We start from the raw sequence: 15348 nt of genomic DNA on the forward strand, positions 1-15348 counted from the left end.
AAGTAGCACAGAATTATGGAAAAAATGAGTATAATTTCATTAAACTGAGTAGCTTAGAGGCTTATAGAGCCATTCACATGAAAAAAAAAGGAATTAATATGAATTTTATATACTGTTGGCATGAATAATTAAAGTGCAATAGTATGAACTATTTTTCTTAGATGGTCTGAATAAATCCCACTGCGGTGGTACGAAAAATACCGGGGGTCGGTATGAATTATTTTTTGCCACTGGTATGAACATTTCCGGTGGTTGGTACGAATAAAAAATGAAAACACTGTACTGTATTGGTAATAGTGGGTTCACTAATTAGTGTTGGGGCAAGTCCACGAGCGGTATTTGGGCGTCAATGGATACTTCACGCTCCAAGAGATGATAAGCTCCGTCAAGCCGCAGATAGGCGTTTTGGAACGTGGTCTAGATCTATATTTTCCTAGCTTGTTTTTTTAATGTTAATCACCGCTGCAGAGTCGTTACTTTTAAACATCAACGATGCTCTACTGTACTAATCACCACAGCAAAATGACAACTGATTATACAATAGATAATAAGAATGATGATAGGTATAACAATATAAATCCAACCGTTATCATAATTGCAATCATCGAGCAACAATAGCTCTTGCAACAACAGTAACAATAACACCATGTTCTATTTTTTTCGGGGGGCTTTTTCAGCCACATGCACTCTAACGCATTATCACGCAGTCCTAACAATAGGCTTCAACGTTGCACGCTGTTCATTACAGTGGACTAACTAGAAATTATATAAAGACTTAGTTTTCCCCAGCTGTTGAAAAAATTAAATAGGAAACTTCTCGCTATTGTTCTGGTGATATTTTTCCATTGATTGTCTCATCTTCACACAATGCAGTTTCAACAATACTTGCTCGTTCTTCCTATTTCAGCGTTATCTGTCCTCGCTGCCACAACATCCACTGAAGAAGTCCTCTCTACTTCCACTGTCAGCTCTGATGTTCTCATAACCACTACTGCCACCAACACCAGTGTCTCAACATCTTTCACTACCTCGATGGTGTCTAGTGCCTCATCCCACCTCCTGAACTCAAGTGCCAGCTACTTGTCTGGTTCGATTGTCACCGGATCTAAGGTGAAGAACGCTGCTGGTCAGATGATTGGCAGTTGCGTTGGTGGGTCTTTGCTTGCCGTTGCTGCCTTGTTATTATAGAAAGAAAGAACAAGAGAACAAAATTTTCTTTATCCTGATTGTATTTACTGATATTTTATTTTCCGTTACCTTATGATTAATTTTACACTTATTGTCTTACGTTATTTGCATGTTTCCTGAATTTCTTTATTTTCCTTTTTATATGATATATATATGCTCTTCTTAATTTTTCCTCTTTTATTCACGATTTTCCCCCATTCTCTTTTTTTCAGTATTTTATAGTTTTTTGGTTTGCTAATTTTGATGTTTTTTGGTTTATTTTTAGTTATTCATTTTTTTTTTCATCGTAGTTGCATCGTATAAGCATATCTACTGGACTCTCGAAATTATCGTTCATGAGTAATTTTTGTGACTACCAAAATAGACTTTCCCATGTGTTGTCCCACGCACCTCCATGCGCGGCCGAGCAAAGTGAAAAAATTATTGTTGTTTAGGAAATAAAATATCAGCAAACGAATGGGGATACAGGTGAGCAGATAAATTGGTTAAAAATAAAATGTACATAACTTGTGAATAGATAGTCCATACGGATTAGCAAATAAACATAGTAGTAGATCTCCCCAAGTACAGTGTTTTCATTTTTTATTCGTACCAACCACCGGAAATGTTCATACCAGTGGCAAAAAATAATTCATACCGACCCCCGGTATTTTTCGTACCACCGCAGCGGGATTTATTCAAACCATCTAAGAAAAATAGTTCATACTATTGCACTTCAATTATTCATACCAACAGTATATAAAATTCATATTAATTCCTTTCTTTTTTTTATGTGACTGGCTCTATAAGCCTCTAAGCTACTCAGTTTAAACAAATTATACTCATTTTTTCCATAATTCTGTGCTACTTTCTATAAAACCGGATATCTATAATAATATCAATAATATCACGTGATTACGGTTTTCAAGAAATGGGAACGAATGTATGGTAGGAGCTGTTCTCCATTTAAGATGATGAATTCCCACTTTTGACATTCAATTCGGTCTTTATGTGATCACCAGATTACTTACAAAAAAAAGCATAAGATTTTACCATCAAAACTAAGTATGGACTTGAAAGCCAAGCTACTAACTGATGGGTATGTTGATGGCCTAGGTAATAGATTCTATGCTGAACCCAGTGAAATGACTTTAGAGTCTGAAATAGCACCAGTTGAAGCTTGCTTTAGTTACACTGACTATAAGCATTTTGAAAAACCAGGTATCATGGATATCATGGAAATTGATCCTATTTTTGAAGAAGAAGAAAATGCCGAGATGGAAATTGAAATGAAAGAACGAAGATATAGAGGTTCGTACCGGTATTATAATCAAGCTGTCAAACAAAGATTTTGGCACTTGGTCATGGAAGAAGGTGTATCAGCTTACAAGGCTGCAAAATTAGAAGATATACCTTTGCAAACTGCTTACACATGGAAAAGAAAGTGGAACAAAATACTTGTCAATGAATTAAATGGCATCTCGAAGCCAATAAAGAAAAGAGGTCGTAAACCCCTTCTCACTGATGAACATAAGGAATTCCTTCAAAAATTGATAAAGGAAGATGCTACAGTGACTCTCGATTTTATGTTGGAGAGACTCAAGAAAGCCTTCACAAATTTAAGAGCCAAGGCTACAACAATCTATAACTTTGTAACCAAGGTCTGTAAGCTAAGTCTCAAACGTATTTCTAAATGGGCTTTGAGAAGAAGTCTGGAGGAATTGAAGAAACAGAGACTCGAGTGGGCAGAGAAGTATAAAGACAAGCTCGACTTTAGTCAAAACTGTATTTTCATCGACGAAGCAGGTTTCAATATCAGTATGCGGCGTGAGTATGGATGGTCTGCTGTGGGTGAAAAAGCAGTTCTTACTGTTCCCGTAACCAGAGGGCTTAATATTTCGTTCATTGGGGCAATTTCTGTCAAAGGTTGTATTGAATTAAAGGTCAGAACTCCAATGGCTACATCCAATAAGAAGAGAAAACTTGATTCAGAAACGACCATTGACAAAGTGAGTAAAGGTACTACAGCTAATCACTTCTACAGTTTTGTAAAGTCAGTGATCCAGCAAATAGAAAATAACGAGGAGCTCAAAGGTATGAAATATTTGATCCTTGATAATGCTGCCATTCATAAACGACGTGATCTTCAGTTACTAGTGGCACTGAGTGGCTTGGAACTTGTGTTTTTACCTCCTTATTCTCCAGGGTTGAATGCTATAGAAGAATTCTGGTCAGTATGTAAGAGTAAAGTCAAAAGATCAAACTTGAGCAAGAAGGAGCAATTAACTCCAAGGGTGAAAGAAGCCACAGAAAATATTTCCCTTGATAGTTACAAGGGATTCTGCAGACATGCTTCTAGACATATTGATCTCTGTTTACAACAGCAGCTCTTTTGAAAACAAATACCAAAGATGAAGAAAAAAAATTAGAAAACAAAATACAGAAAACAAACCAAAAAAAAAAGTAAAAACTATAAAAAAAATTACATAAAGACGCAACAAAGCTCCAAAACAAATTAATGAAAATTTAAAATTTTAAGGAAGGACGAAACCACACCAAAATTTGGTTATGAGCCTTTGAAATGGTAAATGAGTATTGCAAAGGGGCTTTATTGGGTGTGCGGGTCCCCTGTAACATGTTTAATAATATCAAAGATAAAATATTAATGAAAGCATAAGAATTTTATGCATTTAGTATGAATTTTGTATTCTGTTGGTATGAATAATTAAAGTGCAATAGTATGAACTATTTTTCTTAGATGGTCTGAATAAATCCCGCTGCGGTGGTACGAAAAATACCGGGGGTCGGTATGAATTATTTTTTGCCACTGGTATGAACATTTCCGGTGGTTGGTACGAATAAAAAATGAAAACACTGTAGAAATGAACAAGAGACACGTGTATGGGACAAATTATCACTGCTTCTTTTGGTTACGATGCTTCGCTGCTCCCAGCAGTCAAATATACCTCAAAGGTATCCGCTTTCATACAAAGCCCTATTCATAAGCCGCTGAGCTAGGAAGCATCAATTCTAGGAAAAGTGGCTATGCAGACTTGAAATTTATATATGTACTGTAGCACGATGATACCAGTTAGCTGCGTTTTCGCGAAGCCATTGATATTAGAATTCCATAGAAAACCGCAAGTTGATAAAATCGGGTACTTGTTGAGTCAGTTGCCCATCCAATTTTTTGCTGAGTGCTTTTGTAGCCAAAGTACTTTTTAATCACCTTTAAAAATATGCAATTGGGCTTAAAATGGGGTTGTTGTTATTAGAGATTTTGGTGGGGTAATGAGATAAAGTTTGCAGCAACTTATTCAAATTTCTAAAAGGTCAGAGCTTATGACGATTCATTAAGTGGTGAATATCAGCGAAAATTATGCGTAATATGATTCATCATTATTGTAGTGGTCACACCTCTAAGTCATGTCTTGATCTATGATTTTTCCTTCAATGTTGTTGAGGAAGTAATGGTGGGGCGGAGAGAAAAAAAAAAACCAACAGCATTTGATTCATTGGCAATCACGTATCAGCCGAATTGTATTTTTGATCACCGATTATATTACAAAACTCAGGAAAATCAATCTAACTCACCAGTACAGTGCAGAATTAAGTGAAGCATAGCATCAATGACATCTGTTCTAACATGTTGGTGTGTAAGATGGGTATCTTCCAATTGATAGAGTATTATGTTTTGCTTTTTTTTCTTATATATGACAGCCATCATGATCCAGAGCTCAAAGATAACTAACTGGCCTGAGAAACCCGAAGAAGGCAACATGGCAAACAACTAATGGATCATTGTTTTTCAAATTCTTTGTATAACTAATTGAAGTACGCTAATTCCTAACGGCGAAAACTGTGTCAGTCGGTGTAATAGATATTTATATTGGCCAGTAATTCCATCTTCTGTTTCTTTTTATCGCAGGCTTTGGGTCACCCTGCCCCAACTGGATGGAGAAGAAAGTTATTTTTAGTGCTTATCGGCCACAATATTGTGTGTTGCATTTATTTAAGCCTTTGCTATATAATGTAATTTAGTAGGAATCGGAATATATCTGTGTCTACTGTTGGAGAAAAATTTTCCGTATCTTCATGTTTAATATTTCTCATAGCAATCGCTCTTGCTAATGCAGCTTTATGATTATTCATTATATAACTACTATACATATATCGTAATATCTTCCATCTTCGTGTAGTTAATCAAAGATATACCTTTTATAAATAGTTGATTTTAATTACCCTTTGAAAACTCGCTGGTCTACGCTTTGTGTTCCAACGATGTTTTTGTGGAAAGAGTGGCCCAGTGATTTGATAATTTCCTCATTTTAGAATGAAACTTGGTGGGATCTTTTCTTGAAGCTTACCTTTGAAGATGAAGAATGCACAATGGTTAATTCATGTAGAAAATGAGCTACATAGTTGTATTAACAAGATTTTTTATTTCAAATAATGGTGACACTATAAATCAGCCGCATCGCAAAGACAATCAGGTGTGTCTGCTGCTACCATTCATTCTGTTCACAATATATTTTTTATATTGTATTCTTAGATGACCTATGCCATCACAACCCAGGAAATATACAAATGCACCTATTGAATAGCATTACTGGTTAGTATTACACAATAATTAGTGAGACGAATTAATGGTATCATTATCTTCAAGTTAGGCTCTAATTGGCCCCCTTATGGTGTGTCTTTCTTGTAATAAGTATGTTATACGTTTTTTGCACTTATCGTCACAAATTATACACTCTACCTTTGAAAACCTCTAAAGACAGAAAAACAAAAAGTAAGAATCATCTGCACACAAATATCTTCACCAATTTCCAAAACAAAAACCAAGTAGAAGCACAATATCGTCATTAATAATTCCGTGGATAGGATCAATGTTTTGGCGTCAATATCATTCCATGTGCCTCGTACCTGCTGTATCAACCACAGTACCGTTCCAGTCTGACTTTGTCTTAATTATAAAGAGCACTCCAGTTTGACCAAACATCATGGCCATGAATACGGTCGTATTCTTTCATAGCCTCTTTAATGGGGATATGGTTCGTACTAAGATTCCTCTACTCAACATCTCTTGTGTTGTGATAAATAACATTGCCTTCCACAATATGTATTGATATTTCGAGGTTTCCGCTGGGTATTTTCGGCTCCTTACAATCTATAAAGTGACAAATGTAAATAAATAAGTCATCGATGTAGTCGGCAAAGTAAACGGAGACTCACTAATTGTTATCTGGATGATCTTTCCAAAGCACCGTTGCGGCCCCCCTCCGAATAATCCCGAGTGTGTCATCTGCCAAATGGGAAAGGTTCTCACCCAGTTGTGGTAAATGCTTGCCCCCCGTACGTTTTTTTTTTTTTTAGCCGGCTCCAAGTGTTTGGAACCGGCAAAATTACGAATTCTGCACCAAAACCATCACCGTAGACGTCACTCTTCGTATGGTGTGGCTTTGGCTTTGGCATGGTTTCCGAGAATCGGACGTTACCCACTATACCCGATCAATGATGATAACGATACTATTTAAAACCAGGGTAACCTCTGAAAACGTTTTGACCCGATGTGATGATCATTAGCTACGGAGATAGGGATTTTGTGGGAAAGGGGATGAAAAACTAGTATATTATATGTGAGCGTGATATATATAAGATGTATGATATAAAACATATGTATTCCATATATAATCAGATAGAATATAGAAAATACAGGAGATAACATATCATGGATATAAGGGACATAAGTGCTATGCCCCCATCGGTGTTATTTCCGTGCTGACAAACAGTATGCCCGCGTATGTCCGTCGTATTCCTTTTTTTGGTGCGAGGCTGAATTGATTAATATTTATATTTTTATATATATATATATATATATAAATTCATCTACGCATTGGGAGGGCGCTTTTTGAAATTTTGCAAATGTGACAATTTGCATTTGGCAACTCAATTTATATTTAATACCTAAAGTTATATTGGATAATTGATAATTCTAATTATGTCCGACCAACAAAAGAAGCCTAGAATCAGAACCCCAAAGGCCTGCAACCACTGTCGTCAACGCAAAGTCAAATGTGATGGTAACTTACTACAATGTTCCAATTGCATCCGGTACCAGATCCCATGTCAATACAGCCCTGACACCCCAGGGACTCGGGAGATCAAAAAACCTAGAAAAAAGAGAGCTTACAAGTCCAAGCACTCCTGTGACAACAGGATGGCACCAAAGAAACTAGAGGCAAACCAACCCTCATTGGATATTGAGGCCCGTTTATTGAAGCTCGAACAAAATGTGGCAAAACTATATAAGAAACTTGACGAGTTTATTGAATCAAGTACAAAAAAGCCTAGAGGATATAGTGTTTCTCCTACTTCCTCGAACTCATCAATATCAATGGACCATTCGCCCACCAAGGTACCATTTACCAGAGAAGAGTCGATACTGATGGACAAGATGTTTGAGAATGATAGTAATGAAGCATTGTTGCCTTCTCCTCCAAGTTCAGTTTCTGCAAACTATGAAAATTACAACGATGATAACTACGGTAACAAAATGTCAATACATATGGGGTCCAATAAAGAGACTTTCGATTCACTACATTCAACTCTCCAAAATAACAACATACCGGAGTTTTCCAAGTCATTTGCTAGTCAATTACAACAACTGATGCTCCAACAGCAACAATTGACCGGCGATCTCACACGGTTACTAAATGGTGATGACCCAAGTCTTAATTTTACAATGATGGACGATGATGAAACTTACATTACCCCAGGGTTTTGAATATAAATAAATAAATTGATGTGTATATTTTGATAAGAGACTGGTGCTCTTATTCTTTTTTTCTAGTGGCGTTTTTAATTTGCGTGTATATAATAAACATGAATGGTTGGCTTCGGGGTTTATGAGAAAATTTTCATTTTCGGCCGTTATACGCGGCGGCACTAGGCGGCAATAGGCGGGGAACGAACCAGAAATCTCCGAAAGGTTACCGGTAAGTCCGGAGGGTGTCCGAAGAAAAGCTCATCGCCACCACATTTCTTCTGTTTGCGGAAAACTCTTCCAAGAAAGGCACTAGGAGTTGGAATTGATGTATACCCCTAAATATCGAGGAATTTCATTCTGCTTTCTTTAGATTTTTCCTTCACATGATGTTTGGATAAATTTTAGGATCCATCATTGACTTACTAATACAATTAGCCTTGATAAGCACAAGGGTCTTGTGGTAAATATCCTTGATGGAGTCGACCACTTATAATATATTAAATTGTTAGTATTCGCAACTGTAGACCTTCGTATATTTAAATTATACACAAGAAAATAGTCTGCCAAACACTTAGTCATACATTACAGTCGACAAATAATTAAGAGCTTAAAAACAGAGTTTCGCTTGATGGCCCAAAAGGAGTGAATATTTCGTCAGGTGGTAATTTTAAGGAAACCATTTAATCGTTACACAACACGTCGCATCAAAAATCAATACTTCTAAAACATATAAATAATAGTGGCAACTAGGTCCATCATCAACTCACACATCATGATATCCTGGACAGGACAAGCATTACCCCAATAAACATCAATTCTCCCCAATTGGGTATTTATCACTCTCAGTTGAGGTTAATGGGATTCATCATATATTTCCTTAAGAGTCCCTATGTGGACCCAAATTGAAGCAATGTTAAGGTTAGTATCACAGCATAAAGAGAAAATTGTTTATACAGTTACCACACCATCATTTCAAAATATTATGTGTACAGATACCTGACCTGTCTGCTTATTGAAAAAGCACCACCACAAATAGAAGTAAGTTTTTTCCTTTTACAGCAGACCTGTCCAGATAATACTTTAGATCGGGGTGAAAATGTCTTGAAACGAAACAAGGGATAATGTGGTAGAGCATGGGGAATTAGTGGAGAAATCTTATTATTCATTTTGAAGTTCAATAGCTTTATTAGTTCAAAATAAAAATCAATGATACTAAGTGACTTACATTCTTCAAATCTGGGAGATCCAAAAGCTTTTCATTCATTAATTATGAGGTATGAGGAGAAGAAAAAAGTATGTTGATGAAAAACGAAAGTGTCCAAAAAATCAGCCATTATAATGAGCGGAAAAGTAAATAGCAGTTTAAAGCGAAATAAGTGAAATGTATCGAGCGAGTGTGTCTAAGTAGAACTAAAAGGAAGGAATATTAAAAAAGGAAAAGAAAAAAAAAATGTCATAAAAATAAAGCGTAAAACCCATTTGTATAATTCATGGATTCATCCAACTTCATTAATGTAATTTATGGATTCATTACTTGCAACTTCCTGGTGTAATCTTTATTATCTTCCAACGAAACAGTCGATTGATTGTGGAACACCACCATTGGGGCTTCAAGACGATTATCAGTACCAACATTCTCATCCTTATCAAAACTTGAATGGGTATAATGTTTGATCGGGGTAGGATAATCGCCAAAAATATTCAAGTTATTATCACTATCGCCACTGGCCCCTGAGAACCTGTTCTTTGTCGGGCTATCTGGGGTCATTGATCCCACTAAGGTTGAAGGGGATGGGATCCCCATCATGAAAGAATCACGACGTTGGTTCTCTTGAAACTTGCGACGATGACGAGAAATCAATATCACAGCGAGCACCACCAAGAGCACAATGAATACCCCAACTGCCGTGAACACTCCCGCAACTTTACCCTTGTTATGAAAAAATGACAGAGTTGCCAGATGTTTTGATTGCCGTGCCATGTTAGTATCTGTGGTGTTTGTGGTGGTATTATTAATACTACTGGTAGTAGTATTGGCATTGATATTCTGGTTATTTGTAGAAGCTGTTCCAGTTGATGACGGTGAACTAGTAGTTGTCAGGCTGGCGACTTTCAGGCTGGTTGTGACTGGAGTGATGAGAATAGTGGAAGAATTGCTTAATGAATACTTGACAGGGGATATCACGGTAGTGATAGTGCTGTTATTGATCTTTTCAATCGTAGAGTATCTTACTGAAGTAACAATATTAGAGATAGTATTTTTGTCCACCTTGGTAACTATCGTGGTGACTTGGGGTCCCATTGACACCACACTGGTGGTGGTGAGTTGGAAAATACTGGTTTGTGTCAAATATTGGGTATCCCCGGTAACAATTTCTGTGGAGACAATTTCCGACACCAAAGTGGATGCTGGCTGGATAGAGATAACAGTGGCCAATGAGGTGGTTACGGATGGTGCTGTTGAAGATATGGAGATGGTTGTTGAGACAATTGTCGCGACACTGGTGGACACAACTGTTGAAATTCTTGGAGCAATTGTTGATGTGGAAGATGTAGAATAACTTGTAGAATGGCTTGAACTCGTAGAAGGATAACTTGTAGAAGCTTCAGAATGGCTGGAGCTGGTAGTAGTATAACTTGTAGAAGCTTCATTATCACCTGAGCTTGTGGAATAGCTCGATGACTCTGTAGATGACACACTGCTGGCCAATCCCTCATCCAATACAATATACCCGAAAGTTCCTGATCCTCCACATATTTCATACCCATACCCTGGGCACTCGGTATCACAATCTCCTCCTGTTGTTGATGGTTGGGTATTACTACACCAACAGCTTTTCCCTTGGACAATAGCAAAAGCATATTCCCCACAATGCTCCAGACAATACCCATGGGACATGAACTCATACGAAATCCTTGCCGTCCCGGTGTTTTGGGTCGAGCACCAATCTGCGACGATCCTCGCAGCCAACAGTAGCATCACCAATAGTAGTTGTAGCATGGTCTAATGAGAATGAACACTATGAGAGAATATAAGACAACATGGTGAAAAGAATCCTTTTCTTGAAAAAACAATAAATCCAAATACAATATTTCGAAAGTTTCATTCCCTCGCCATTTTCCCTCTGGCCACACTAATTTTTGATTGCTCTTCTTTGCCAAATCGTCCCAGTGGAAGGAAAAAAAAAACAGCCCCAAAAAAATCCGACGTACACGGATGCGGAGCAACTTGTATATATTCTCAGAGGGGGGTGTATATATAATATATAGGGGGATTTCGGGTGTGTATATATGATATTTATAATATTAAATATATTGTGTGCAATAGGTAAGTTTTGTACTGCTTTGGGCTTCGTTATTGACAATATTTATTGCAGTAATAAACATTGATATACAAAATGGAGTTGACAATGGACAATAATGGAGATTAATAAACAGCAATAAATAGGATAAATAGACGTCATTAAGAAGAATGAATGTCACAAATTATTACAATAATTTCAAAGAGATAATTGCGAGTAAAAATCACTTGCCCCCAAAAATTAGTTCATACTTACACCAAAAAAAAAACATCCTCATAAGCATCATTTATTATAGTAGAAAAACTTTTTTAATACCCTAGATAGATATGATCAGGTATCCTTCTTCAGGCGGATAACTTTATCGGTCTCATAAATTGTCCGGTCCACCACCGCGCCGATGGTGAGCACCCCACCAATTGCCGAACACACGCTCAAAAAGAACGACCCCCAGGTATTCGAATACTCTTCTCTATTAATAACCTTGATGGGACTGATCTCCAAGTTGAAGAACACCGCTGGATGGCCCCCTCTCAGGTGGATGGTATGTTTGTGGTCTTCATCGGGACCACCTTGTAATGGTCGGTTGTGCTTGGTTGCCGAAAACTGGTTGGTTTCCAAGAATGTGTGGTTTAAAAACTCGTAACGGGTCGACACCACCTTGACGAAATAAGAATACACTTTGAATCGTTCGTCAACCGTAGATTTAAACCCGTCCAATGGATGGGTGGAGAACATTAAGTTCTTGATGTTGTTGTCATCATTATTATTTTGTAAATCACTACCAGGATCCGGGCCAAATGATAAATGATTAATAACATGCTCAAATGTGAAGTGCTCGTGTTTCTCAAAGAGCGACAAGTCATGAATGTGTCTGAATTGGCCAGTATATGATGCTCCAGGGGCAATATGCAAATTACCAGCCACTCTATTGATATTCGCAGTCCCTTTGATCCGACATCCTTCATGAAGTCTCTCATTAATCTTCAGAACGTACCCTTCTTGTTCACACTGCTCGACGTCCTTACCATCAAAAAATGCCCACCCGGCCTTGACGTATGCCTGACGAACCTCTTCACATGAGTTACAACACACTTTCTGTACCTGATCGTTGTCATTATTTGATTGATCTTTGGCCCCATAACATGGCCCACAATAATCACTACCTTTGATTCTCATCATGGTATCTTTACCATCCTCATTGCCCATGGTAAGCGCCTCTTCAGCAATCTCGTGGCCCCGTGGTGCCAACCGGATCTTGGTGAACCCAAACTTTGCCACATCCTCTTGGAGTTCCCCACTGACGTCCATAATATCCAAGGTTAAAACCTCGCATGGTAATTTAGGGAAACTGATATCGAGATTGACGTCCAAGCGTTTGGCCCGGTCGCGGTCCACCACGATCTCTGGGTGTAGCTTGACGGTATTGAACTCGTTCCATTCGTTCAAGATCAACAACACCACTGCCACCAAACAGGTCATGGTTACCAAGCCTCCCGAGGTAGTTCTGACCCGTGCGTCCTCGACGGTTTTGGCAAAGGCGTCGAACGCCAATAGTTTCGATTTCATTGAATAGATAAAGATATCGTGGTATATCAGCTAAATTCTTTTTGTCCACGTTGGAAAAATCCCAAATTTTTTCTGATGTAATTTTTTTTTCCAAGGTCACGGGATTTTGTAATATAATAGCCATCAAAAACATTTCATTATTATTATATATAGTATATATATATATGTGTGGAATCTCTCCCTCTTTTTTTTTTTTCTTTTTTTTTTGTATTTCTTCCACGAAGTAAAGGACTAAAAATAATGTACAAATTCATAAATAACTAAAACAGGAAGGAAGAAATAAAAAAGGATTCTCTCTAGTTAAACAACATATCAAGCTCCGCTAATGAAATGTCTTCAGGAGTCCCAATATCTTGGGTCAAGAACCCTTCACGAACAGTTTGGATCCATCTGGTGGTCTTATCGTCAGCTAAGTTACTAGGGTTCGATTCCAGTGGGGATAAAGCATGCAATGCTGCGGCCCTCAATGACGCCGCTGCAGCAAGTACAATGCTGGGAGATGGAGAGTTGGCAATGTTTTTTGGAACTCTTGGGGCTGCTGCCGCAGCAGTGATATTCTTGACTCGTTTGATGAGCTTGCTAGGGTACCGCAAACTGCCGGAATTCGCCCGTTTCTTAGGTTCGGTCTCGTCATCTTCATCCTCTTCATCTTCGTCATCGTCATCGTCTTCTTCTTCTTCTTCTCCATTATCAAACTCGTCATCAAACGAGTCCAATTCGTCAAAATCATAATCCGATACCGCTGGAGACTCGTAAACAGTAGCATTGGTAGTGGCAGTAGTGCTGTCGTCATTACTACTGGTAGGGGTTATGGTGGTTGAATCGGTAGTGGCATTCAAATGATTCGATTCGGCCGACATGATCAAGTCGGCGTTGTAAGGAATCGCTAATGGAGTGATTCGTAAATCAATGTGCCCTTCAGAATTATTGTTGAAGAAATGGTTGCTGTTGCCAAGGTTAATATTGGCATTGCCTGCCGATTTATCATTGCTAAATAAAATATTGTTCACCGTCCGCTTTTTATCACCTACTGATTTGTGCTTTGATAGCTCATCATTGGAAATCCCCCCGTTTTTCTCCTCAAAATTTTCTTCCAAACTTTTCATGGCAGCAATCGCATGGATGTAAAAATCATTGGTCAAAATCCCTCGGTATACATAAACCATTCTCTTGGGAGAGGTGTCGGCCCATTCTCTCGAAAGTGCATACTTCAAGTTCTTTTCTCCCTTTTCTACCCTCTTAACATAAGCATTCAACTTTGCCGACACCAAGTTCGAAGTCTTGGTGGAGATCTTGGCAGTTTCTGGATGCTTTTCAAGCAAAACATCACAAATTTGTTTCACCGTCATCCCTTTCCCTTCGGCATCGTTATCGTACAATATCAGAAAAATCGTAAATAACACATCATCTTCCAATGACGCGTCCTTTTCTGGCCGAGGTCTTTCCCCTGTAACCGGGATGGTGGTAGAGATCCCAGTGGCCGCTACGTTGATTTTGTTTGCTTTCTTCTCTTTCTGCTTATCTGGGTTGATATTATACTTTTTGCGGGGTTTATCAGCATCTGGCCTCTTCTTTGACGCTGTTGATGGTGGATGTGGTGGTACATCATCATCATTTAGTGGAGAAGTGCTGGTTGATGGGCATGAGTCTTCTGGTGCCACTACTGCCACCACCTCTTCTTCTTCGTCGTCGTCGACCTCGTCGTGGACCAGCGATTCAGGAGATGATTTAGATTCTGACGATGGCTTGGCCTCTGATGAATGGACATTGGCTATGGGTTTTAGTATAATGTTTGATGATGATGAAACAGGCTTTGGACTCAGGATCTGGGAGGGCGATAGCTTGATTTTCGAAGGGGGATTCAAGTTGATCTCGCTGAATTCCGTATGGGGAGAATGGACTGGTAGCTGGTGGACCGGCCTAGTATTTGCCAAAGCCATGTTATTATAAATAATATTGGGCTTTCAAGCTGTTATAATTATTATTGAAAATATGGAGTCCCTCTATCTCCTTGTAATAGGGTATTTAACATTGGGTTGTATTGGATTCAAAAAGAACGGTTGGTTGATCTGTATTATTCAAGCAATGGCTAGAAAGAGCGGGGGAAAAGAGTATTAATATGTATGTCCAATGAGAAAATCCTACGGATTATTGTATCCGTAGATAGTACAAACTTACTTCTTGTATAATTAATAATGATTGTAACAATGTGATAATGTTTATGTTTTATCGTGGTTTGTAGTGTGAGTAGGAAAAAGGAAATTTTTTGAAAATTTTTTTTTTTTTTTTCTTATTTTTTTTTTTTTCTTATTTTTTTTTTCTTTTTGTGAGCCAAGTTTATATTAATATTATGACAGTTTTTAAGATCTCTAGTTAGAATTTTATTTTTGCTCTTATATTTTTGTCTCCTTACATGTAAACTGTTTAGTAGAGCGAATTATTTTGCTTAGATTTACTTTGTAAAAGAGGTCCAGAATTTATTGGGGGAGACGTCAAGCATTTCAATACTGACTAGATTCTATAATTTCTTTTTTTGCATTATTA

At 37.9% G+C, this 15348-nt stretch overlaps 5 protein-coding genes across 5 annotated transcripts; 2 read left to right on the forward strand and 3 right to left on the reverse strand. All coding sequences in view use genetic code 12, as the record gives it.

Moving 5' to 3' along the window:
• Window positions 1-867: 867 nt before the first annotated feature.
• Window positions 868-1188, forward strand: DASC09_025620 (uncharacterized protein; the record flags this gene model as incomplete). Its single annotated transcript, XM_064996165.1, has 1 exon — window positions 868-1188. One exon carries the CDS (start codon window positions 868-870, stop codon window positions 1186-1188), a length of 321 nt encoding a protein of 106 aa, XP_064852237.1.
• A 5980-nt stretch (window positions 1189-7168) lies between these two features.
• Window positions 7169-7954, forward strand: DASC09_025630 (Zn(II)2Cys6 transcription factor domain-containing protein; the record flags this gene model as incomplete). The annotated part of the gene is made up of 1 exon (XM_064996166.1): window positions 7169-7954. One exon carries the CDS (start codon window positions 7169-7171, stop codon window positions 7952-7954), a length of 786 nt encoding a protein of 261 aa, XP_064852238.1.
• Window positions 7955-9455: 1501 nt separating this feature from the next.
• On the reverse strand, window positions 9456-10937 carry DASC09_025640 (WSC domain-containing protein; the record flags this gene model as incomplete). Its single annotated transcript, XM_064996167.1, has 1 exon — window positions 9456-10937. The coding sequence occupies one exon, from the start codon at window positions 10935-10937 to the stop codon at window positions 9456-9458; it is 1482 nt and encodes a 493-aa protein (XP_064852239.1).
• Window positions 10938-11568: 631 nt separating this feature from the next.
• Window positions 11569-12804, reverse strand: ERV46 (retrograde cargo receptor ERV46; the record flags this gene model as incomplete). The annotated part of the gene is made up of 1 exon (XM_064996168.1): window positions 11569-12804. The coding sequence occupies one exon, from the start codon at window positions 12802-12804 to the stop codon at window positions 11569-11571; it is 1236 nt and encodes a 411-aa protein (XP_064852240.1).
• Window positions 12805-13100: 296 nt separating this feature from the next.
• Window positions 13101-14744, reverse strand: DASC09_025660 (Gds1 protein; the record flags this gene model as incomplete). The annotated part of the gene is made up of 1 exon (XM_064996169.1): window positions 13101-14744. The coding sequence occupies one exon, from the start codon at window positions 14742-14744 to the stop codon at window positions 13101-13103; it is 1644 nt and encodes a 547-aa protein (XP_064852241.1).
• Between the last annotated feature and the right edge of the window lie 604 nt (window positions 14745-15348).

This window comes from Saccharomycopsis crataegensis, assembly GCF_037102585.1.
Source record: "Saccharomycopsis crataegensis DNA, jcf7180000000075, whole genome shotgun sequence".
Taxonomy (NCBI): domain Eukaryota; kingdom Fungi; phylum Ascomycota; class Saccharomycetes; order Ascoideales; family Saccharomycopsidaceae; genus Saccharomycopsis; species Saccharomycopsis crataegensis.